We start from the raw sequence: 26,715 nt of genomic DNA, 5'->3' as shown, positions 1-26,715 counted from the left end.
ATATCAGGCACTTGTTGAAGAAACTCATTATCTTTGTGTCTGTTGCATACAGTCATCTCCTTGTTGTTCCTTTGCCCCCTCTTTCCATTGCAAGGCTGCAGCGCCAATGCAGAGCTGTGACACTGAGGGAGGAGAAAACCTGGGGGCAGGGCTGTTGTGGGTACAACTGATTAATTTAATTATGTTTAGGAAATTTAGGTTTGAATGTTGATGTAGGTTTCTAATAGAACAAGTTCCTCATTCTTGTCAGAGTGCTTTTTTTTTTGCCTGGATTACAAAAGTACCTGCTTATTAATTTAGCCTGGCTGCTGATCTGGGCAATCAGCAGTCACAGCAGTGTGCAGAACTCAGATGCTATCAGGAGGCACGGGCAGGAGAGAAGGGAGTAGAGCAGCTCAAGTTTCTGATCCTGCTGTGCAGCACCTGCCTGCACCTCAGGCATCAGGCTGAGACCTGCGGGGGGATGTGGTCCTGCAAAACAGAACGAGCCTGAAGCAGGACACCAATTTAGGAGCATTTGGGTAATACAGGGCAATAATTTAACTGAGAAAAATTCTTCCTAGGAAGCAGTCTTCTTCCCAGGGTCTGTATTCTGAACACCATTCAGAAAGGCAGTGCTGAACATCCTCTTTTCTCCTCTGAATGTTGAGTGCAAGAGCCATTCAACTGTACTCCCAGCTGCCCTATTCACAACCCTGCGCTGTGCTGCACCTGGGGATGTGCCCTTTGGTAGGGCACCATGAACTGTGGGGTAATGGGAAGCCCCAGTCATTTCAAAGCTGGATTCTAAGCATAAGCCAGGAATACCTCAGTGCCAGTCTCATCCCTTGTGTTTATTGAGGATTGTGCCTTTCCTGGAATGCTAAGCAGCATTCAGGCATGTGGGACTGAATAATTACGTATCTTTGCAGCCAGGATGTTTGTGAAAGACATCAGTGACAGAAAGCACAGCAATCAAGGTCAGAACAGTGACACTCCCGAGAACATTGGTGCCAGCTCTCAGAATGGGAGAATCCAGAGCAGAAATGTGCAAGGGCAGGGGAGGTGAGGATGCAAATCTGCACTGTGCAACAGCAGGATGCTGATAGGAGGTTGTGCTGACCCACGCTGAGGGGCTAAGCCTGCTCAGGCTCTGTGCAGGACCTGATCCTCAGCTATGGCATGGAGCAGTCTGAGAGCTACTTGGGCATCCACCTGCAGGGGGGCTCCTCCAGCAGCCTTGTCTTTGGAAGCGCTTGTGTCCCCAGCCCTAGGAGTGACCATGGAACACAAATGATTCAAGGGTATAAGGTCTGCTACTGGAGGCCTCCCTGAGGTCTGTGTGAATAGAAGGGGTTTAAACAGCTCCTGGGGAAGGAACACACCAAGCTAAGCAAAGAATGGGGCTTATTGTATCCAGTGGCCAGAAGGACCAAACGCGTCTGAGAGACAAAGTGACAACCAGAGACCTCCTGTGCAATTAGTCTCTTGACCTCTGTGATTCAGGAAGGGGATGCTGGGAAGGGAGCTGTGGATCACAAGGCCCCAAGGAAGGTTTCCTTGACAACACTTACTGAAGAAAAATGAGGTTTCATGAATGCAGCGTGCATTAGCACGTGAGATGCTGACTGTAGAAGAGGCAAGGACGTAGCAACCAGCAAACAAACCCATCAGTTAGGGGGATGTGAAGCAGCAGCTCAGTGAATTGCTCTTTTTCAGAAAAACTTAATTAAACAGCTATTAAGACCATTAATATTTATTTAGAAATGCAGTCACTGTGGTGAAAGCAAGCTTACCATTTAACTCAATAATTTTTCTACCCATGAAACCAGACAAGTATGTAGCATTGCCAAACTTGAGCTGTTTTGGGAGAATCCAAAAAAAAAAAAAAAAAGATACTTGTGTTCAAAACCTAAATAGATAGATTTTAAAATGAGACATCTGAGGCTTTCTTAATTTCTTCCTGCTGTTTCAGCTAGCTGCACTCAAACATTCATCTGTATATGATGTCTCACAGGGATAGCAGTGCTGTGACTTTGCCCTGAACTCAAGCCATCAACCAAAATACCGCAGGAAATCAATGCCATTTTTTCCTCAAGAAAAGGCCTGTGACCTTTTTCAGTGAAAGTCTTGGCCGCCCTGATAGTGTTTGCACAGCAGACAAACAACGAGCATCTCCTTAAAAAGCAAAGCCAGTTGGCAGGAAGTCAAAAGCTGAGTCAACGGATGGGGACTCAGCCAGACAGACTGAATGTAGCTGGGTATGGTGGGACCCACGGGAGCAGCTTGGGGACTCTTGCAGTTCAGGCAGGTGGGAAAGTAAATACAGGGCTTATGTCACACGTTTTGCCCGTGTCTGAGCTGTAGGTGCGCGCATGGAGATCAGCTGGTACAGGTAGCTGTGAGTTGTTTGTCTGCATCCTTTCCTCCTCAGCAGTGTGCAGGCACAGGGGGATCAGCTCCCCAGCTACCCAATGTGACAGGAGTAACAGAAGATGAAGGTTTGATTATTGAGATCCAAAAGATCATGAGAATTTAAACAAGCCACCTCCAGCCCATGCTGAATGGCTCGGAGTTTCCTGCTGGCATCAGCATCCACCGGTGACACTGCCCTGCCAGACCCATCCCAAACAGGGGGTGTTCAGTGAGAAGCTGTGCCACATTTTGAGAAGACCATGAGCACATCCCTTCTAGCTGGTTCACAGAACCTTTTGCAGTGTGTGAGCTGTAAACTCTGCTTTCCCTCCATTCTTCTCTTTCCCAGCTGTATCAGTGAAGGGCAGCCCAACAGAGAGCTTTAGCTCGTTTTGTTTGCCTGGCTAACGAGCCCTTCTCATGCTCATTTGCTGTTCCAGTTTCACTCGGATCAGCAGAAATGAGGTTTATTTCAGGAGAAGGAAGCCTGCCACAACCATTCAGATTTTAGTACAGCAACAAATCATTTAACTCAGGGAGTGAAAGGTAAAAGTGTTCTATGGTCTAGAGAAGCAAAAAGAGCAGAAGAAATACTATTTTTTAATAAGAATAGTCATAAAGAAGAAAAAATTATTCTTCCTGATGGAAAGGTCCTGTCATTTTTGAATGAGTAGAAACCTGTGCCACAATCTGTGAAATTTCTCTTTACAACCAATATCTCTAGACTATAATAGGGTTTCTCAATAGAATAGCATGAATCATCCATTATAAAGAATGCTACAGCAAAGATATGGCATTTCCCTCACTCACCAAGGGGGGCTGCAAAGAGGCTCAGTATGAGAGTGCAGGTCTGTTGGCACATGTGGGCAGGGGCAGAGCTGCCCTGACATTGCTGCCAAGCTGCAAGCACCAGGCAGGAAGGGTACAACTGCATTCCTTAGCTCTGCTGTGCTATTGCCAAGCCCAGATCCAGGCCAGCTTAGTGAAACATCAGCCCTGTGTACCTGCAGATCTCAGTGGCATTTAATGTGTATGCTTTGCACACAGAACTGAAGTGTAATGAGTGAAATGGTTGTTTATCTATTCATTTATAACAAATGCTTTCTTAATTATCCTGGATTCCTAGGGGGATAGGGACCAGCTCAGTGTAACTTTGCATTTCTAGCAGTTGGATTGCAGCACAGCCTAACCACCTGCATGTCCATAATACAGTGCTAGTGAGTTTCATCAGCAACATTAGAGTTTGCCATCAATGCCCATCCTACGTAACATTGCTTCTGTTCATATAAATGAGGAAACACCTTGTCTGAGTGCTCACATCATCTAAATCATACCAACTGCTCCTGCTCCCTTAGCTGAACTGCAGGCAGGCACAGCTGAATCATCTCTGCAGCTCTCAGGGACACAGAAACGTTTAAAAATGCAGGAAAAAGAGCAAAGGAACATAAATCAGGACAGAAACAACTTGGAGATCAGGGCAATTGTAGGAAGAAAATATGATCTGAAGCTAATGCCCAAGATCATTGGGAAAAGTGCAGTATGACCAAGGGCGAGTGGCCTCTCCATGAGTTGTGCAAAGGTGGTTTAGCTTGCAGTTCCTGAAAGAACTCTTCTCACTCTGTGGTCATGGGAATCATGATCTTCAGGATGGTTGGGTACCACTCTGTTCAAAACCCAGTGGTCTCCCAGGTCAAAACAAGCCAGGAAACATCAAGATGCCAAAGGGCAAGCTTTCCCCTTTTACAAAGCCTAATGAGAAATATTCATTTGTGAGAAGAAAACATGTTTCTAGACATGGATGCCCTGATTCTTGGGTGCTAATGTATACAGACTGTATCTTTATCCCCTTTGGGGGCCTGAAGGCAGGAGGCGAAGCTGAGCAGCACAGAGCATTATCTGTGCAGAACACAAAGTCCCTTGGCTCAGTGACACGCAGCCATGCCATCTCTGTGCAACACATGCTCTCACACTAATGGGACACACAAAGCCAATTAAATGCCTGATTGGATGAAGCAGTCACAGTCAAGTGACCCACTGCCAGCCAGTCAGGATTCAAAGTTTCCAAATATCATTAAGGTATGTGCCTTAATCCCCTCCTAAAAGATTAAGCGTTTAACCTCTTACTGCTGTTTCTGATGAGATACAGAAAATCTCCCTCCTCCGGGGGACCAGGCACAGCAGTGACATGAGCTGTCCTTGCCCTGTGCTGGCCCAGAGGCTGCACACAGCCACGATGCACATCTCATGGCATCTTCCTGCTACTTCAAATTGATCAGAATTGCTTCAAAGGGAAAGCTAATTCATTTGCAGATGAGACAGATTTTGAGACTGTCACTGTTGCCTCCTGGTCTCTCCATACCCCTTTGCTGGTGAAGAGATGCCAATGAGGAAAGCTGCTTACTGATTGATCTCCCTTACCCAGGGCCAATATGGATTTCTTTGAAACAGAGATTTTTGTTGAACTTCCAAAATAATGTTGAGAATTGCAATATATTTCTAGCCCCGAAGGGATGTGACGGTGATTTCTCTGCTGATTTGAGAAGGAGCTCCCCTCTGATAGATGTGGTTTCCTTTATCATGCAGTGGGATGGGGACCTGCAACCACTCATGTCTAGAAGTCATTACAGAAGTCCCAGTGCTTGGCCCCTGGCTGCCATTTTAAAGCCAAACCAGGAAAAGATGTCACATCTCGTAGTTGATTACACACAGCAGACAAGAATCATCCAGCTCTTAATGTCTAATTAATAGTTAAATTTAGGTGAAAATAAACATGAAAAGTCATGATGTAATTGCAGCATGCTACCCTGATAATTAAACGCCTTGAAATCTTGCAATAAAAGGTGCTCTTTGAAATCTGCTGGAAAAAGTCTCAGGAACCCTTTTGCCCTCTCCACTTGCTGTTTCACCTGTAGACAGAACATTTAAAGGTGGTGGGGAAATTAAGGCTAATGCAACTGGGTGCTGGTTTTGCTCTTACAGCTGTATGCATAAAACAGTGATTCAGAACCAGATAAGTAATTGCTTGCCTGATACACAAACGGTATGTTACAAATGAAAAGCACATTCCAATGCAAATAAGCTTGAAAAGCAACCCCAGCACCTCAGTGCTGATGGAGTTTTATTTCTAGAACATAGTACTAGCCTTGAACCAGGTTATTAGCAGTGGAAGGGAATACAGTGTGTCCTCCTGGAAAGCCACTGTGTTTGCAGAATTTCATTGCAGGATGGCAGGATTTTCTGTTGGGGGAGGGCAGAAGGGAGAGTTTTCTCCTCCCTCTCACCTTGATGGATGTGTGCTGCAGAGCAGAAATCTGAGAGATGTCAGGAATGATGGAGTGATGCTGAAAGCTCTGATAAATGAGTTCTTGAAAGTCCTGTTGCAGCCATTTAAGGTGTTACTGTCTCACTGCCAGGGCTGCCTCCCCATTGCAAAGTGCATAGAATAGAGGACATGCCCCCACTTAGGAACTGGAGCTCATGGTCCACATTAGCTCGGCCACAAGAGGGAAAGGGAGGGGTGTGAAGAAGGGGGATGTAGATACATGTTCTGTGCTACTGACTTGGTTCATAGGAAGTAAATTGCTTTGGGATGGCAGTAATGACTTCAGCTGCTGCAGTGATTTGCTCAGGGAGCATGTAAAAACCTTGAGAATGAACGTTGTGAGTCCTGAAGCTGTAACTCTCTTTTTTCTTTTCCCTTCCAGCTTGCTGCATTAGAGAGGCAAGTGTTTGATTTCCTGGGATACCAGTGGGCCCCTATCCTAGCCAACTTCCTCCACATCATCATTGTTATCCTTGGCCTGTTTGGCACTATTCAGTACAGACCTCGCTACATAGTGGTGGTAAGTAATATCTGCTTTGTTCTGAGCCTTTCCTCTGGTGGGACACAGCAAGTGATGAGGAACCACGTAAAGCCCTTGGGAAATCAGGCATGAGCACTGCAAACAGTTTTAGCAGGAGGTGCCTGGCTGTGCTAAAGAACACTTTGTTCAGTGTTTGGAATTTCTGCTGTACTTGCTCCAAACTTGGAAGATTTCAGATGATTATTACTTGTACACATAACACAAAGACACCATAAAACAAAGAGGGAGAAATAGATGTTGGACAAACATGTGGCAGGAGCTCTTCTACCTCCTCCAGCACTCTGCACCCGTGCCTCTAATTAGGTAGAGGACCTTCTGCATATGAGAAACAGAGGAACAGAAAAAGATGACAGTGCTGACTCAGTGCATTTAACTGCCCCCAGCTGAAATATATGTATGTATATATATATAAGCTGATTCCAGTGACTTCCTCATGTTTATTGCTTCTCTCCCTCCTGTTCTCTTTTAGTATGCCATCTGGACTGCAGTTTGGGTCACCTGGAACATTTTTATCATCTGTTTTTACTTAGAAGTGGGAGGGCTCTCAAAGGTGAGTGTGAGCTCTGTGAGTGCAAGCCCAGGCTTTGCTGCAAAGAGAACAGAGTTTAGTAGTGAGATAAGGGGGAGGGGGCTACCTGGGAACTAACCTTGCTTTCTCTAATACTGGTTGCTTTACTTGTGGTGGAGGATTAATTCTTATTGTATGGCAAGAATGAGGGGTTAAAAGTTCATTGGGAGCCCTTTGCTGGTTAGTGCAAGTAGTAGCTGGAATAAGTCCTGTTGGCATATGGGATAAAGTGTCTTTGCTTTTTAAAGGTAAGGGCAAGCCTGTCAGCAGAGCTATCCTGAGAGGAGATGGCATTTGAGGGCTAATTCCCAGCTGTGATGTAGAGGTGGCTGAGGAAGGCTGTGAGCTAACTGGATTATGGCTGATCCCCTTGTGATCTGATAGCACCTGGGAAGGAAGGTGTGCGATGGGAGAGGAAGACACTGGGGAGCAGTGAGAGCGCTTGCTTTCTTGAGGAGAGGTCCAGGGGGATTCAGTCTGGGCCCACATCGGCTGAGAACTTTGCTGGAACTTCTTCTCTAGTATCTCTTTATCTTTTACCTTCTGCTGAAGACCTGATGTCCCTCAACAGCACGGATGGGGTAGCTGTGGTGGATGCACTGGGCCAGGGATCTGCTGTTACACCTTCTGGGAACAAATAAAAGCACATAGGGGAGGATGGTGTATCTCTGAACACTGCCTCGATGATGTGCTTCTCTGTCTTAATTCTTCCTTCTTAGTTACAGTGGCCTCTGTCCAAGGGAGTTGTGAGCTACTGTGTCTCTTCAAAGATAGCTCTTTAAAGATGAAATGAGCTCACTGTTGCTGTCTGCTTAACAAGGGGTGAGTCAGAAATAATAAAAATGGGAAGCGAGCCCTAAGCTAAGCCTGGGCTGTGAGCAATGCATGCAAAGTGTTGCTGCAGCTTAGTGGACTAAGGGTGATTATGGGCTATGGGTTCACTTCAGAGCACTCTACATCTGGCCTGAATTCTCAGGTCACGTATCTAAGTTGCAGTCATAATTGGAACAGCATTTCATTTCTGTTTTTTTTAACAGACCTACAGTAAGTTGTGAGTGACAGCATAAATCCTTTGCAGATAAGAACATGTAACTTCTTAATTCCTCAGTTAATCTCCATTTCCCCTCACAATTATCCATAGAAACTTTGAGAGAGTTCTTGCCCAAAACAGCGATTACTCATGAGCTGGAAGCTCAGCCTGAGATGATCTTCATCTTGGCTGTGGCCAATTAAAAAAAAAACAAACAAAATCTTATCTGTTTTAAAGCTCCCTTAGGAGAGAAAATAATGGCATAGAAAAACTGCTCTGGGAGCTTCCCTGACAGCAGTGTTTGCTTCCAGCCAGCTGATTGTTTGTGTTTACTAATCCCAACCTGCTCTACATCAGGTGAGGTGAGGCTGCTGAAGTCTGCAATTCAGACAGCATGAAAAACTCTGCTTTCTCCACTGCAGAGGGGCTTCACCTCATAACCTTGCTCTGCACTGTGGCTTGTTTCAGCAAAGTCAGTGCATAATGAACCTTTATTTGGCTTGTGGGATGATCACTATGACTGGGAACTTCTGATAGATCTGGGCTTCTGTATTAGTTGTTACTGATGTGGTGGGCTCTCTATGGCTGCAATGAAAGCTTCATGTTGCTGGTTTAGTGGCAACGCTGGGGAAAACAAAACCAAATGCTGTTTGTGGTAAAATGCTTTACAGCCTTTTTTCTATTCCTCCTGAGTTGTTTCATTTTAAAAGTTGTTTCATTTTCTTGTCAGAAATACGATGCCTTCTTTCCTTTTCTTTGTAAGTCGTCCTGCAGTAAGCAGGACGATTCTAAGATTAGATTCTAAGTTTTAGAAGAAGGCCTCCAGTGTAGTGATGCTGGTTGGGTAAAGAGTAACTCATTAACTACTAAACTAAGCACAGGTATGTCAGAGAGTATTTCAGACAGGCACTGCACAATTGCTTGGTCCACGTACAAGGTTTTAAGGAGCTGATAACTCTGAGCAAGGTCTTCAGGTGCTGTTTCCTCTGATTCCTGAGGAGCCTGTGGGAGGGAAGTCTTCCTGCCTGGCCCCTCTGCTTTCCTGACAAGGGCTGCCTGCCAGGGAGATCTGTCAGCAGCTGGCTAATTTATAATGACAGAATGCAGGAAGGGCAGTGAGCTAGAAAGGATGGGGTTTGTTAAGTTAGTGGCTGATAATGGCAGCCCAGTGCAACTGAAACAGGTGATAACTCAGATGGGCCGACAAAGGGGTGAAAGGACTCAAGTGGTTCTTCTGTAACAGGTTTAGGATGTGCCTGGAGAACTGAGGAAATAGTTATGATGGTGAGGTGGAAATGCTGTCACGGCTTGAAGCAGTGATGGAGCACATGGTGGGAAGGCAGGGCTAACACAGGGGAGCTCAGGTGCATGCAGTGCTCCTGAGTGACTGGAAGGGGTGGAGCCAGGATCCCCTCATTTAAGGGTTGGCAATGGAGGTGAGGATATGTTGCTAAAAATTCTTGGTATACCTGAGGCCTTCCAAGGCTAAGCAGTTTTTCCTTTGTTTCTGTGTCTGTGGTTTCTGTGGTTGCTGCACTTGGGCTTATCCTTGCATGCTGCATCCTGGGACTTTTCCACCCTGCTATTATTGCTGTGTTTTCTATTGCACTATAATGTTACAGATGGTCATATGCACTCATAGCAAGAAAATTGTTTGCTTTCATGACTAAACCCGCATTCATTGTGCTGAGGGAGTACAGGCTGCAGACAGGGTTATGCCATGTGAGACAGGGCTGTGGTGGGTACCAAAGCTTGTGTGGGTGCCTGGCTGAATGAATAAACAGAAACCAAGGTCACCACAGCTGTGAGTTCTGTGAGATGAAGCCCTATTTCAGCCCACAGACAAGTCAGAGTAAGGGTTGAGAGACTCAGCTATAAAGCCAGTGTTATCCATAGTACATGGGCTGGTAGATGTGTGGTTGCTGAAAAGCACTTCAGGGGATTGCTGTTCACCTTCCTTTCTCAATCAATTGTTCTTGCCCTGAGCCTTTCCTCCTTTGAGTTGTCTGTCACTGCCCACCCTCTATTTATTTACTCCTGTATTTCCCAACATTTCCCAGAGTGCTTTATCCTCCAGGTTCCTCCAGCAGTGCTTGCTCTCTGCTGGCCACAGAAGCCCTGAGGATGGCTGTTCCAGCTGCATCTGTTCAGTTATAGTGACTTGCTAACTGCTGCTATCCCCTAATCATTAGTTACAACTACCTTTTAAGGTTTGGATATATATATATATATATTTTTTTTTTAATCTAAAGGGAAAATGTTCTTTCCTGCTCTGTGAATCTATTTTCTATTTCCTGGAAGAGCTAAGCTGGCCTGACTTCTATTTTTTCTATCCTGTTATTTCTTATCTTGCCATCTTTTCATAGTAGCAATAATGGAGTACAAAGTATGGCATAGGAAAACTTCATTAGGTGGGCAGACACAAATGGGTCTGCACAGGTGTTTAAGAAAACACTTCCTTTGTTGCTGGGAAAGGCCTCTAAGTGTGTCAGCATATGTCAGCTTTACTGGAAGTGCCTTACCAGCAAGCAGGCAGGAGATGCAGCAATCTGGATTTGAAAAGCTGCTTCTCAGCACCAGCAGTGAGATGGTGCTATACCTCTGAGAGGCTCTTGGCAGCTCTGCCTCTGCTCAGAGTTCTGAGCACACCTGTAGTGCATGGGGGAAGTTTTGTCTCCAGAAGGTCAGTAATACTGCTCTGTATCACTGTGCTTGGTGGTACTCCCAGATAGCCCTCTCTTCAGACTGCTGTTCTTCTTCCTCTGGTTTGTTCCTTTTAATCTCTCTTTTTTTTTTTTGCCTACCTAGCCATTGGAAGCTATCTTCTTAACATGTAGGCTGTGTCTGAAATAACATGCTACGCTGCCTACTCGCTGCAGAGCACACTGCTGCAACACCCTGGTATGAGTTGTCTCTTTGAATTAATAATTAAAGTCATGCTGGTAAGACATATGAGCATTGGTCTGTCCAGCTGCAGTGCTGATAGACTCTTCATCATGAACTTCAGAAGTGCTCGGAGAGGCTTGAGGAATTGCTATTGAGGAATTGCTATTGTGTGTTTCAGCTGATCCCTTTGTCTCTTCTCCCTGGAATTATTCATTTTGTAAAGATGGTTTCTTTCTTTGTTTCTTTCCCCTTCCCTCCTTTATATTCTCTCAAGTCTACATAATGTTTCGATCTGAATTCAGAGACATGGTGGTCTAAATCTCCTCTTGAAACAAGAAGAAAAAGGAAACCCTTATGAGCCAGATGATGGGGGGGGGGGGGGGAAGGTATTTTTATTCCACAGAATCTGGATGGCGTCTCTGGGATGACTTTGTACCTCAATAAATCCTGAGAGGAGGATGGATAAAATGTATGCATAGCTACAATTGCCCCTCAACTCCACCTCAGTTTAGAAACTGGAAGCCTGAGCTTTGCCCTCCAGGTGCTGTGGCATGGTCAACAAGCCTGCTGAGAACCAACAGAAGCACTTCTCTGTTGTCTCAGGGTGATGAGCTATTCACTACATGTGATGTTCTGTAGGAAAACGTTACTTTTCCCCATCTGATAAAAAATATTTCCAAGTTAAAAGATGTAAAATGATTCTGCTGTCAAATTCTGGGGGCTCTCGTACAGGGTTCACCTTTTTTCCTGAGCCATTTTAATGCTGTCTTTTCTGGTAATTAAGGAAATACTGGGGAGGGAATTCATAAGGCTGTTAACTAGATGTAAAAGCATCTCTGATTAGTCCTTTAGAAAATGCTTTTTTAAAAAGCTTTCAGAAAAAGGATATTTTAGAAGTAAGCTTACAAAACACAGCTGTCTTCCCTGAGTGTCAGAGCTAGGTGTGAGTTTCCCCATGGGAAACAGTGGGGTGAAGCTGGGAGCACAAAACAGACTTGCTAAAAGGCAGGCACAACAGTTTTAGTGCCGTCGTCTTCCTTCTCACACTGATGGCAAATGGATAGCAACCAGGTGCTACAGTAGTTGAGAGAGAAATGTGATTTTTGGCTGGCCTTCAACACACTCCTGGGAAGGAGCTCGTATCGCTCTTTGCTCGTATTCCTCTGGAGACTGAAGGTTAAAGAGGAAGCGATAGCCCTTCAAATAGCATCCTGTCAAGGAACGAGGGGGAGTGTGGTTACACAGCTCCTTCTCTCCCTGCAGCAGGGCTTGCTCCCTTCTGGGACTCATTAGTATCTTTCAAGCTGCATGCTGTTTTTAAGAATATTTCAGTATGTTTAGACTTCAGATGCTGTACAGACAGGTTAGGAAACAGCTGTTTCCTAACTTTGCTTGTGATTGATCCTTTTCTCATGGTTTTAGTGTACCTTATTTTATAGTTTCATTTCTCTTCAACCATCTCCTCACAAATGAAGCTGGCAATCCACAGGAGACATCCTAGAGTTGTTTTCCTCATCTCCTAGCAAGCACCGCACAACAGAAGGTCAATTAACTGATTTCCTTGAATGCTCTTTTATTATGCCTCATTCATGCAGGTATCCTCCAAGGAGATCCATCCAGGGACGCAAGCAAAGGAACAGCACTGCTTTGCTTGTTGAGCTCCTTTCATTTGCACTGCCCTTGTGCCCTGCAGTGCTGCAGACAGATGCATGTTCAGAAAGGTGTCTGCACTGCGAACCTGAGGGCATGCACAACTCTAGTGTGCAATCAGTATTTGTGTTATATTGGTGAAAAGGATGGCTCAAGCATGCAAGTTGTACTTTCAGAATTCAAATGTGCTTTTTTCCCAATCTGCTCTTAACTGGAGTATGATAAGTTTTGGACAGAGCTGAAGTGTAACTGTGAGTGAAAAACAGTGACTGCTTTTTAGGCTTTTAGGACTTCCTGTTCTTCCACCTGTCTATCTGCAGCCTAGCACTTGTTCTGCTTTTTCATGCTCAATTCACAAACAAGCTCTTTGCTTCTGCAACAGAGTTAAGCCAGAAAAAAACAAACCCAAAACTATAAGCACTGACGATATGGAGAGTAAAAGCATGTTCCTTATTTTTTCCAAACACCCAAGAATTCTTCTGAAAGGAGTAGAGAACAGCATGGGATGGGCTGATAGGTGGGAAAATCCATGGATCTCAGAGCATGCAAAGCTGGGAGAGAAAGAGCAAGCTTTGCAAAAAAGCTGTGATTTAGCTGATAGATGGGATCTCTGTGGACCACTGAAGAGCAATGCCCAGCTGAGGGAGAAGGCTGAAGACATTTCTGCCAAAACTGCGAGAGGAAATTGTCTCTTGAAATGTAGATAGCGCAGCACCTTGCACTGTGTGTGTTATCCTGGAGCTGCCAATCTCATTATTCCTCTCAGCCTTTAAAATGCAGACAGCTCCCTTTGCATTCCCAACTGTTAAATCTTCTCTATTGTCTTTCCTTTGCTATTCAGACTGCTTTTGCACTGGTGCCGTACTTCATCCCCGTGCCCTCCTCCATCTACTGTAAAACACATCCCATCTGTTGTAGTGATCACGTCGGGAACTTGGCAGCTGTCTTTTCACTTAATTGTCCACATTTCTTAACATGTGCTTCCTGCAGCATATTTTAATAACAGCTCTGCAAACTGTTTTTGAGTACCTGTGTTGCAGTGGGGGGTTTCTACACGATGTGTGTACTGGGGCGGTTGGCTTCTATTCACAAGTCTGGCTGCCACTCTAATTTTCTGCCCTTGTAACTCTGGTTTGCCCCCGGCTATGAATGCAGACACGAGAAAACGTATCTGCTGGCCTACCTGGCTGAGCTCCCTCTACTGGCAGTGGAGATGAGCCGTCTCTCCTGAGTGTGATTCAGACTGGATTAGCTGCTCTGTCTGTTGATGCCTCTGGACCCCATGGGGAATCAAGGCTGCAGAGCTGCCCCGCTACGTTTCTCATGTTAGGAAGTGTGAATATTCCAGGCTTGGACTGCTGCATTTTTGGGAGCTGCCTCTTTTCTGCAGGCAGCATGTAGGATTCCAGTGTGAGAGTGCTAGGTAGTATGTGGATAGGTGTGGAACAATTCACCTTAGGGGAATGTATCCAATATTTATTTCTACCCAGTAGAGATGCATGGATTCTCTGCCTGACCTGTGTGGCAATCTATCCTTCAGAATAAAACTTGCAATTCCTTATTCTGCACTATGGCCAAAAGGCATTGTTGATCATTGGAGTGATGCTGGGCACCCAGGCACTTCGTGCTCATCTCTGCAGTGATGTGCTTGATCTTTCCTGTGCCTTTCCTCTAGTTCTCAATGTGTTTTTCCATTTGGAAGAGGACTTTGCTGTGTCCTGTAAGCTCAAAATCCCTAAGAACTCTTGGGCATAACAATTGGTATCATTATTTTCTCAAGTGTGTTGTCACTTTTAAATGAGCAGCTGCTTGCACACACAACTCCTGCACTACTCATGATTGCATTGGTTGTCAAATTGGCAAAGATAAGAGCAAAACAAAAAAGCCTGCTGAAGTAGAGTTGAAAAGGAATTCCTGGAAAAGTGTTTGTAAGAAGCTGCAATCATCACTGTGAGGTCAGCTCAGCTGGGTAATTTGACCTGAGGCTGGCAGTGCATGAAGTTAACAGGAGAGGCAGAAACACCATATGTTAAGAGTGTGGAAGGAAATTGGACAGTTTAAAATAGTAGGGGAACTTGTTGGATGGATTAAAACCTAGGAGCACAGGAAGATCTGTTGGGTTTTGAAAATCACTCTGGGGGTATGAAGTTAATTTCCTTCTGATTTGCTTTCAGTGCTCGGAGGACAGACCCATAGCATATGGTTTTTTGTTTTTGTTTTTTTACAGGATGCTTTTAATACTGAATATAAGGCCAATGTATTTTGATCTGTGATAGCATTTCTTGAGAGCGAGGATGTGAAAAACTTTAAGTTTCCATTGATTTTTTAATACAGCATGTCAGATACTCTCAGAGTAAACGGAGTTATCTTTGCAACTTCTCAGGACAGTGAGCTCTTGACGTTTAACATCTCCCGGCACCAGTCGTGGTGGAGTGAAAACGGTCCTGGCTGTGTAAGGAAGGAGGCTTCGATGTCTGGCATCGCAGGACTGGACAGCCACTCCTATATCTCTGTGATAGGCTGTGCCCTGGAGTATCGCTACATTGAGGTCATGCACAGCTCCTTCCAGATCCTGATTGCGGTGAGTACGGTGCTGAGAGTGCTGCAGGGCGGTGGTTATTGAGGAGATGCTGGTTTGTTTCCAGGTGCGTGAGTGGTCTCTACTTTCCACTGATTTTTTTTACATCATCTGATTGCAAAAGCTTCTGTAAATGTTCTTCTCTCTTGTGAATAATATTGCTGTAAAGATTTGGAAACGAATAGCAGAAATCTAACAGAATTATGCATCACACGCAGCCGTCCAATAACAAATCATTCTGTATCCCTGCTGGAGTGGGGAAATTTGTGTTTGAATACGGATAGAGACTCTTCTAAAGAAGGATTTCTTCTGTTCCGTGTGACTTAATGATGGGTGAGGGAGCAAAAATATGTGTTTTTATTGTGAAGAAGTAAAAGGGAGAAAATCCTCACTGCCAGAAAGTGAAATAGACTTTAAGGAACCACAGAAAGCAGCATGTTTTATTTCTGCTGATGCTTAAGATGTGCATTAAATATTTCTATTGACTCTTTCCTCATCTGAGTTTTCCATAGTCTTTAAATACTCTGCAGTAGTTCACAGAATCACAGAACTGCAGGGGTTGGAAGGGACCTCCCGAGATCATCGAGTCCAACCCCCCCGCCAAAGCAGGTTCCCTATACCAGGTAGCACAGGTCGGCATCCAGGCAGGTCTTGAACATCTCCAGAGAAGGAGACTCCACCACCTCCCTGGGCAGCCTGTTCCAGTGCTCCGTCACCCTCACTGTAAAGAAGTTCTTGCGCATGTTTGTGCGGAACTTCCTATGCTCCAGTTTCTGGCCATTTCCCCTCGTCCTGTCTCCACTCACCAAACCAAACTCACTCCACTCCACTCACTCACTGAACCAAAGTTCAGTGTCCTTAATGTTCACTGTTAATTAATTGCTTCTCATGTCTCTGTAAAATTAGCTGAAGGAAAAGGTCTGCTGTCTGCCTTATTTCATGGGTGCTCTTGCCTTTTGTAGCTGCAGTGGTGTTAGCAACCCACAACTTTCTAATCTGCTTTGGTTTGTTACTTTGTGGTCAGTGGCCTTAAGTACAAACTGACACGGATAGTTGAAATACCTGCATTTCAGCTTTCAGTTTTGGCTTAAAAAGGAGTAACTTGCCTCGATGAAATGATAAAGGGTTGGAAATACAGAGAAACTTCAAACTTCTGGAGTTGCAAGTACTTCTCTGCACATTTTTGGTACAAATTTCCACTGTCTTCATCCTGTATTTCCTATTAGCTGGGATAATCCATGTGACCCAGTGAACTGCAGGGAGCAGGCAAGACTCGGACTCTGTTCTGGCTATGTCACACAAACCAGGCAGAGGGAGAAGTTCCTGTTTCCTGAGTTGGATGGGCTCCCTGGCTTCTATGCAGGCCGTTAATATTCTGTGAGTTTTCCTTCAGGGAGGGCGTTTCAAATCAAAAGATCTGCGAGTTGCATCAGTGCGTTTGTATGAGAGAACCTAGGCATCCAAAAGATTAGAAGCTGTTTTCTTTGAGAGCTGTTAGCTGGAACAGGACTGATGCTGATGATCTGGTGCCGGTCCTGAGTTTGGTGAAGTCAGAACTTCCCAGAAATCAAAGTGTCACTGTTAGCGTCCTTTCTACACATCTGACTGACACAAGTACCTGTGCCCCAGGTACAAGCTTGGCCAACAAATAGTCCCAGGTTGGATGAGAAAGACCTTTGCTTTACATCAGCTAACTAACTTGAGCAGATGGCCCTAATCTAAGTGGTCACACAGATGTGTATGAGTTTGTGTCCCTGGGAGTGTTTTCTCCTTCACCTTTCATCCACAGGACACCACAAGGGGCGGATAGAGAAACAGAAGAGGGAACTGTAAGATAAAATAAAATGTGGGAAAATATTTTCTCTATCTTTTTCTCTGGGACTTCAGTTGCAGTAGGTTTTGCATCCTAAACGCTGGAAATGAGAATACAGTACTTATATGCAAGAAAGCCACGTGGGCTGAGCTGTACAGAGTGAGGTAGATTTCTACTTGTCCTGTAATAAAAGTAGAATATTGAAGCCCCAGGCCTGTAGCTCCTGCCAGTTCTGAAATACATAGTTTTGTCATGTACTGGGGAGAATAGAACTACTTCTCCCTGCTTTGCTGAGGTAAGGCAGAAAGAAAGCTTTTTCATATTCTCACTCAGACCTTGCCTGAAAACAGCCAGTTCTCTCCCATTTTAGCCTCTAAGGGTCAAACTCTTTGATCCCTGCCAGTATTTTTTGTTCCCTTTATCTCATTTTAAGGCAGATTTTATTACAGGCTGCTGTTCTCAGAGTGCCTGGCAGGTACTGCGCAGCAGGCGGGCAGAGGGGCTGGATCAATACTGCAAAAATTAGGAACTGAAGGCTCAGGGGGGGCAGTGACGTGACCTAATTCCCTCCTTGTGTGCTGCGCATTTGAGATCTGAATAGTCAGTTAAGAAGGGGGAGGGACAGGCAAAATTGTTGTGTTCTTCTGTTGGTTTTGCTTTAAGGGTTTTTAGAATTTGATTTGTTGTTGTTGTTGCTGGTTTTGATTTGTGATCCAGCAGTGCAAGATCAGTGTTCTATAATTATGCAGTATCTAGCTGAGGAGTTCTTTGTTTTCTGGGGATACCAATTCCTTCAGAGTTTTGAGGACTATAGTACACTGTGTTGTGTACTCGGGAAAAGGTTGAGTTAATCTTGCTGAAGTTGATCTTACATGCCAGAGGAAAGAGAAAGCAAACCCTAGGCCATATGGTAACCACAGTGACGGCTGTCATCTTGACTCCTGCTGTGGCTGTATTATCCCACTCCTGTGCATATATTTGAAGAGTATGCATAAGGTCTCACTCTACTTTTGTTTATAGCTTGTCTGTATTTCTTGAAGGCAAAAACGACTGCTTTAATATGGAGTGGGATCAAACTTGGGCATATCAGTCAACAGTTATTCATGGTATGAATAGCTGTATGGCCCAGTATGAAAATCTTGCTTGATGCTTTAGAACAGAAGATACTGGAAGAGAAAAAACTTGTTAGAACAAAACTTCTTCAAATCAGTACTAGTATAGAAATGTCACCATACATGTAATCCTACCAACCCAATCAGGAAATGCAACAGCAACCAAAAAATCTGTTTTGTATTCTTAGCAAGGATTTATCTTGCATCCCCCCATCTTGCTAGCCAGCAGGGAGAGGAGTGATTTCTGATTTTGAAATATGTGGCGTAGCTCTGGGCTACCCATATGGTAGTTCTGGGAGTTGGAGGGTTAGGCTTTTCCTGAGGCTCTGTTGAATGGGGTGGAAATTGGAAATCTCTTCCCTTTGCCTGCCTGTCTGCTGTTTTCACTCCAACTGACAGGTTGGAAGGTTCCCAGGAAGGCAGCAATGCAAGATTTGACAGCAGATGTTACGTGAGAAGCAAGGCGCAGGAGATGCTTTGCTGTTGGCAGAAGCTAGATTTTCAGTGGTTGTGACTGCATCCAAAAAGTAAAGAGGTCAGGGAACCAAAGCATTTTGCTCCATTTGACTTTTTGGTCATAGTAGTTTTTTTTTTCACAGGCTGGTTTTTGCTTTTTGTGAATTGGCCAGAGATTTCTGTATCTATATACCCTTTTGCACTGAGAACATACATGCTTCCTTAGCTTTGATTAGAAGTGAAACATGGAATTCATCTGCACTGAAGAAGGGGATTCTGAATGTATTGTTTGTGGTGGGGGAAAAAAAGGAATCACAGGTTTCTCTTTTCTCTGGAGGGAAGAGTTGAAGAGACCAGAATTTTTTACTAGGACGGATGTAAGTTTAAAGCTAAGATTTTACACAAGCAATGGTAACACCTCCTAAAATTTGTCTTCCCATTTTTCATGTATTTTGTACACTTGTAGCCAGATGGTCTATTTCTTTAGCTCTTCCTGTAACTCAATGTTTGCGGCTCCAATACTTTCAGTGCTTCTTTTCCATGAGGATTATTCAAATTTGCTATTAAAAAGTTACTTGAGATGACTGAGGAATGGATTTCTTTTCTTTATAATTTTGGGTACACTTGTCATCTCTGCCTTTCTTGCTTTGCTGACTTGCCCAAAGAACATTTAGGACATCCCATATCCATTCTCTCTCGTTCAGCAGCGCGTGCGTTCCCAGGCTGTCTGACAGACTGACTGAACACACCTGTCTGCAACATGTGTTCCTAATAAAAAGCTTAATTGGATACTTGTGCAGCCTGGAGGAAGCTGGTACTGAACATGCAGAGCACGTGGAGAAACTGCAGCAGAGGCTGAAGCCCAAGAACATTCTTTGGGGAATTAGAGCAATAGCTTAGTGTCATTTTTACCTCACTAACTTTTCAGTATTTCATAAGTTCAATTGGCTTATTTCCTCCTCTTCCACCTCCCCTATATAATTTGTAAAGATCTAAGAATTACTGCTATTCCCTGAGACAGTAGAGCTTAAAACAAAGTCTTTCTTACTGAAATGAGCAACAAAGATTCTGTTTTGAGCAGGTGTGAAATTACATCCAAAGTCATGGCCTCTGCAGCTTTCTTCTGTGTTAACTGCTGCTAACCTTGGTGATGTCTGGGGGTTTGAAGTGTCTCCTTCAAGAACGAAATCAGAAGGGCACCACTGGTATCTTTTGAGTCTGCTCACTCCATGTTCTAGTAGACTCCTCCAGTGAAAGAGACCAGATAATAGGAATGGCAGTCCTCCCCTCTAGCTATCTTTCATTCACAATTCATGTAGGTGGAGTTCACTAAATCCCTGAGGTGATATTTTTAATTATAGTTTAGGTCAGCCAATGAAAATCCAATTCATGTTCCTGTTGTTTCTTCTCTCATTTGTCACTGAAGCTATCCTGTTCTGGACAGGCTGCAAGACTTTCTTGAATAAAAAAGAAAATATTACATTGAATAAGCAATTTATTATTGATGAAACTCTTGTCAAGAAGGAATGGGTTATTAGATTAATGCAAGAAAATATTAAACGTGAATCAAGTCATTTTGAAACAATCAGGAGCTGAATAAAAACAAAACTCCCCACTCTAATGGAGCTGGAATTGGGAGTTTCCTGAAATGGATATCGGAAATTGCAAACTTAGATAAAGTTGGTGTGTGTGTGTGTATGTTATAGCATACAGTAATAGTGGACTGATTCAGAGATGCATTTTGCATGGTTATTACCCCAAAGCTCTTACTCTAAGGCGTGACAGGAAATTCTGGGAAAAGAGAAGACCTCCCTCGGATTTCCTTGGAATCAGAGCATATGTTCAGGATGCATCTTTCCTGCTTGGATATGTGTGTGCATGTAAATCACATGCTTTGACCTTATATCTTGTGATATATCTTGCTGGATCTTTAAGCTTAAATACATATGGCAGAGCAATCGCAAAAAATATGCATAATCACTCTCCTAATTTGATTCTGAGGTAACTGCAAACGCACATCAGAGACAAGAACATACAGTAAAGTGCTGAGACGTCCACTGAATGCTGTGCCGACTTTAAGCTGAAGCATTTTATTTTTCCAGGAGCATTTATAAGGGTTTGCGTTGCTGGCTTACAGTCACTTGTCTGGGCGCGGCTGGGGCTGGCAATGCGGGCCCGCTTCAGCACCACGGCCAGCTCCGCCACTCGCCCCGCGGCCCGAAGGAGGGAAACGAAGCCGTTGTTGGTGGCACGAAAAGAGCATGAGAAGAAGAAGAAGTCTGACTGTTCTGGCCCTTGTTTGCTTTGTTCGCTTTTAGAAAGAAATAGCTCTGTTTGGAGGCGATTGTCAAAGTCAGCAGGTAAAATCAGCTGGTCAACACGTGTGGCCTTGCTGTTTCCAGCGTGCCTGGAAGGACTTTTTTTCTGAGCAAAGTTTGCTGTAGTTTATAGAAACTTAGCGTGAAGCAGCACTGGTTTTCAAAATGCACAAGGGAAACGTTGAATGCATAGGGCCACCTCTCCTCCACCAAGGTACTGGGATATGTTTTGATCAGATTCACCCGAGACAAAAGAGAGCTAGCTTGTCTCTTATGTGATTATAGGAGATTGTAAAGGAGATACAAGGCTTAGTGATGCTATGAAAATATTCCATTTCCTTCCAACGAGGTGTTTTTTGTCTGAGAGAGCATGGGAAATCAAGGATACCTTATAACTCCCCAGTAGAAATCTCATTAACTTGCCTTTTGTTTTCTAGTGTGATGTATGCTTCTGTCATATTAAAAATGAATGGACTCTACTTTTCTGGGTTCATCATGCATCATTCTGTCTTCCCATAGAGTGAGTCACTGTATGTTACATTCTAACTCTTGTTCAAGAAAATTGAGTTCACAGTGGAAAACAATTATGTCTCACAATAACTTTACTAATACAGTTACTGTCAACCAAGATACTGCTAAGTGGGGTGTTATGTGAAGATGTAAAATGAAGGATGGGGAGGATATTTGATTAACAGAAAGAAGGCAGAGCAAAATAAAACCTTGCTGGATCTGGAATGTTTAACTCCCATAGTACCAAGAGCTTGTTTCTCTGTTCAGGCTGGGTGAAAACTTGGTACTGAGATGGAACGAGGCAGTTCTGACATGTTAGAACTTCTACAGACTGTCAACTAAGCACAGACTCACTAGGCCACCATAAAGTGCTTTTTAATGTTCACTCATGTTTTCTGCTCTAAGTGCTGCTCTGAGCAATCAGTTGACAAGATGGTCACACCACACCAGGGTAGGTGTTACTTGAGAGGCACCCTGTTGTTTTACTGTTCCTGTTTCTATCTGGTTCCTAGGAAGTGGCAATTTCCTGCTGGTCTATGCAATGTGTGAATTAAAACCATTGCTATTGCCTTGCTTGTTTTTCACCATGCTCCAGCCATTTACTTTGCATGCCCAAAGCTTGATTACCTCATGTGGAAGTGTTTATTCTCCAAAGATAGAGGGATATGTAAAAAAATGTGGACCTGAAGTAAGACTGGAATTTTCTTCCGATGAATTTTGATCTCCATGCGTAACTTAGAAAATATCTCAGCAGTTCTGAATGTTACTGCTGGTATATCACTGATTTTCTGGTTAACTAAGATTCTATGTCATCTGCATAAAAACTACTCTCATCTTGCTAGTAACTCCTTCACCCAAGTAATTTCTCTACCCTTCCAAGCCATTTATTACAAAAATACAAAGCTGATGAGTTCTTGTTCCTGTTAATAACATCTAGTGCTGTGTGTCTGTCCTGTATACAGACATCAGGCACACCCTTGCATCCCCATCACTTCTTAAGAGTTAACTTAACGTGGTCGTTCTTGTATTAATAAATACATAAATGCAGCCCATGTTTTTCCCAATCATTCTGGCAACAGCAGGTCTCTACTCTGAAGGTGAGGACGGGTCTTGCAAGTATTTTGTTTTGAGCTCTGACTGTGCTCCCTGCAGTGTCTTCGTCTAAGCCTACACCTGCACTCCATTCCTTACAATAAATATCACTTGGCTACACCATTTCAGTAGTGCTGCCAACCGGAGAATAAATATTGGCTGCTAAAATCGTGCCAAGTAAGTTCTGACCAGCCTTGCAAGATTGATGCTGAAATGATTTATTCTCTCTATTTTCTAGCTGGTGGGTTTTGTCTACGCCTGTTACGTTGTTAGTGTTTTTACAGAGGAAGAAGACAGCTGTAAGTATTTATCAACAGATCCTTTGGCAAAGATTTTATTCAATTTTCTTTCTCTCTCAGATGTTTATCTGTCAAGGATGAGTTGCCATAAGATCTCTTTCCATTTCTCCATCCATGTGATGTGGTACTACCTACCTTTCAAAGACTGGATATTTTTCTGTGATATTTTTTCCCCACATCACTAAGTGTTAGTGTAATCTAGTTACTCCTCCAGGACTTCTTCAGCTGAACAGTAATACCACTGAAATGCAACTAAGAGAGCCTATAGCAAAGAATACAGCTTTATATTTAACTGGACCACCTGCCAAAATATGAGGATAAAGCAGAACATGAGATTTGTTGCCAAGAACCAACCTGACCTTAATTTAAAAGCAAAAGTAGCATATGTGAATCACAGGAAGGATGAGGGAGCTGACTCCGTTGTGTTTGGTAGGCAGATCTCTCAAGTGTCATGTATTCTCTGTGATGGGGCAGAAAAGAAAATTCAGGGAAATCACATGGATGGTTGAGTCTGTAGGATCTATACAGATACCTATAGCCTGGTCCTAGGTTATTGCCCTTCTAAAACTCCCCCTGAGACCAGTACTTTCATACACAAAAGAATGGATGCATAGAGTTCAAATGAATGTGAAATCCGATTTCAATCGCAATATTTTGCCTTTGTTTTTCAGCTCTCAGAATGTTTAAATTGGAATAGCCTTAAGGAAATCAGAGGGTCTAGGCCAGTTTACTCTAGGTCAGGATCAGATTCAAAGGCTTTATATCCAAATATCACTTCCTTTAGTGCAAATAGCTCTGTTGTTTTAAAGAGCAGCTGGTATGGATGTTAGCTGAAAAATGACAGCTTTGTACTGGATATCTTGAAAGTATGTGAAAAATGTTGGTTCACACGGGTGAGATGAGATACGTTTCTTATCTGACTTGTTCTCATGTTTGGCTGTTGTTTCCTACGTGGCTGAACTCCTTCTATGATTCTACTGGCTTTATTGATCATTTGTTCAGAACTTGGAAATGCATTTAGTGAAGGTGTTACATTGTAAGTAATATCTTTAAAATTACCCTATAGCTCTCTAACTGGCTAAATAACTTGAATTCAGAGCCTCTTTTGAATATTGTGAATTAACAACTTGACAGGGCTTATGTTAGGATGGGGAGAGGCAGTCATGTGGAAGGAAGCATTATCTAGAAATACAGAGCTGTAAATTTCAGGATATGGTTTGTTGTTTTTTTTTCCCCACTAACAAATTCTTTTCCTCTCCCAGTTTCTCAGCTTGGAGTTAAAATGTCAGCTTGAATAATTAACAATGACAAACCATCAATATTTCACACTCACAGTGGTAGATCCTTCCAGTGACCCGAACAAATTTGAGCTGTGTTTTTAATTTTCTTTTCCATTTGTGGTTTCCTTTAAATGTTCCTTTGATATGCAGCATGAAGTAATTATAAGTGCTGAGGCACATTAATCAGGAAGCTCATGCTAACGTGATTTTCATGAGAAAACACAGCAGTAGGGACCTACTAATGCTGAACTGTGGGCAAGAATATTTTAGACATGCTAGTGCACTCAGATATATTGGTGGTAGCACAGTGATCCATGGGTAAGACTTTAAAGGGACGCAATAGGATGCTCAGTTGAATTGGCTGTTGTTTGTGCAAGGTACAAGACAGTTACTGAAAATTTTGTGTTTTTAGGGTTTTCTAGTTTTGATGTTTTCAAATGAGGTGTTTTTATTTCTTTAACGCAGTTAAGAAAAGTTTAAGTCTCACTGGAACTACTAGGAATTATCCCCCCAGTATACTTAGAACCTCTGCAGACTTCCCATCAACCCACAGTTCCAGAATCACAGTATCAGCATGAAGCTATTCATTAATATGGAATTTGTGAGGATACATCGTCTCTGAGTTTCTAAATGTATTTTCAGAGTTTTTTTTCCTATCATATGTGTTCAGTAAATATTTTTTTTTTCTATTGTTTGTTCATTTAAAAAACAAAACCATCAGCTAAAATCTAAAATAATAGTGCCACCTTCAGGAAAGTAAAAGGCATTCATATACTTAGCAATGTTCCAGTCATATTTAAATGGCATTTGAATGGGGTAGCTTTCACACTTCCAAACAAGATTCCCTAACTCAGCATCAGACAGTGATGTGGATTGGATAAACATTACAGGTTTTTGCAGGGCCTGCTAGGTCAGTCACACATTGCACTACATCTGACCCTACTGATCCAGCTACGTTGGTCAGCTTGGTAATAAAGACTTGGCCTAATTTCAGGTGAACGAAGAGAGACTTGGAGAAACTTTCCATGGTTACTGAGGGAGTTGTCACTTAAAGCATTCCTTGCTTAGTTACATTGCCCTTTTGTGAATGCTGGAGAAGGGAAGCATTGTTTCTCTTTGTATACAATTAAAAGAAATTGAGTTGGCAGAGGGGACCTGAAAAATATCAGAACTGAAGATAATGGAGTATTATCTACGGTTCTCCAAAGCTGCTGCAGTCTGTCTTGCAGGAAAGACAAGTGGGGCAATAAAATACCCACTTCACTGTATAACCTTCAAGGGCACTGCTGGCCTGCCAACTTCTCTGCTGGCATTTAGTCTCAAGCCAGTCCCAGCTTCCTTGTTCAGCATGTGCTTGAATGGCTGAGGCTTTGTCAGCTCAGTTATCATACAGAGTCACAGTATGGTGGCAATACCCAAGGAGCCTGAGGGAGGTTCTTGTTTTTCTGGAGTCGTTTTGGTTTGGTTCTTTTGTTAGCTCTGCACTTTAAGTCTGATGTTAGCTGATCTCCTCCTTGGCATAGAGGCTGTCCTAAAAGATCCAAGAAAGGAGGTCTATACAGGCAGAGCTTTCCATTTGGCAATCATACCTGACAAATCTTTTCTTTCTGTCTCTGCATTTTTTTTTTGTTATGCCATGACACACGCCTACTTTTCCTTTCATTTCCTTTCAACTTTCTGGCCATGTTTGTTTATTTATTTGAGTTTTGATTTTTTTTCAGTTGATTTCATTGGTGGATTTGATCCATTTCCTCTCTACCATGTCAATGAAAAACCCACCAACCTTTTGTTCAAGCAGACATACCTGTAAGTATCATCTCCTATGCTAAGAGGCAGTGCATGCCTCTGTATTTGATGGCTCAAGGGTGCCATGGGTTTGGATTTTTTCCTTCTCACAGGTTGATTTGTCCAGCAGGTTTTTCAGACATGCAAGGAATGAATAAGTTGTAGAACACCAGAAAGGATGAAACTGTCTCTGCTCACCTCCTGCCTACAAGGGTGAAGCTTGTGTTGCCATGCTCAGCTTATGATAGTACAGTTTGAAGGGACACATTTGTGCTAGCTGCAGGATGCATTTTCCTTGAAGAAGGCAAAGAGAAACTTATTAACAACTAGTGCTGTCTGAGCAGGCACAGGTAGAAGCCATGAGGAGTGAAAAGTCAGCCTCAGTGAATGCAGAGAATAAGTCATAGCAGCAGCAGAATGTGATTCTCAGTCTTGAAGTTGAATGATGGTATGTCAGGTTAAGCTTGAAGTACAGGATAAAATATATGCAATTGCTAGTTATTTAAGCCATACTTTAGCTCTGTGGGCAGTCACAGCTGAGCTCAGACCTATGCATTGATGCAATTTTGATGATTGGCCATCCTTCCATCACGTTATCATAAATAGCACTGTTAAATTTGACTTCGTCTTGCATACAGGGTCTTCCTGTATCTGTCTGTGCTTCTAAAGATCTTCTAAGTAACAAAACTATTGCACCACCAAATTAAAATGAGTGTTAGACAGTTTGTATGCAGGGCACGTTTGCTCTTAAGGTTTCAGCTTTGTTGTCACTCTTCTTCTAGGCAACAGAGTTTCTTGTATGCATGTGGCATCCCAAGAGCTCAGTGGAGAGGGGGGAGCTGGAAGGCCGATCATCCTAAGCAGTTCCTCTCATGCCACTGTGTTAGAGACATTAAATTCCAGCTTCTGCCCTCTGCTAATCCCCTTCTGCTGCTGAAGGCACAAGAGCACACTTTCATGCAGTCCACTTGAAAGCTGGTTATTAATGAGATTCTCAAACATAAAGGCCAGTATTATCTGTTTAAAGCAGCAGTAAGATCTGAACTTTTGATGCTTCTTACAATGAGCTGCAAGAGGGCAG

At 43.3% G+C, this 26,715-nt stretch overlaps 1 protein-coding gene across 1 annotated transcript in view; it reads left to right on the top strand.

Moving 5' to 3' along the window:
- Positions 1-25,659, top strand: part of NKAIN4 (sodium/potassium transporting ATPase interacting 4) — a gene marked incomplete at both ends in the record, with an annotated part of 41,399 nt that extends 15,740 nt beyond the window's left edge. Inside the window, 5 exons of the mRNA XM_079543507.1 lie at positions 6,099-6,236; positions 6,727-6,807; positions 14,775-14,972; positions 22,509-22,569; positions 25,571-25,659. Coding sequence (XP_079399633.1) covers positions 6,099-6,236; positions 6,727-6,807; positions 14,775-14,972; positions 22,509-22,569; positions 25,571-25,659 — 567 coding nt within the window. The remainder of the gene's footprint in view (positions 1-6,098; positions 6,237-6,726; positions 6,808-14,774; positions 14,973-22,508; positions 22,570-25,570) is intronic.
- Positions 25,660-26,715: the final 1,056 nt, after the last annotated feature.

The sequence above is a fragment of the Tetrao urogallus genome (assembly GCF_951394365.1).
Source record: "Tetrao urogallus genome assembly, chromosome: 16".
In the NCBI taxonomy this organism is placed as follows: Eukaryota; Metazoa; Chordata; class Aves; order Galliformes; family Phasianidae; genus Tetrao; species Tetrao urogallus.
The sequence above is the reverse complement of the archived record's forward strand: the minus strand, read 5'-3'. Positions and strand labels throughout refer to the sequence as shown.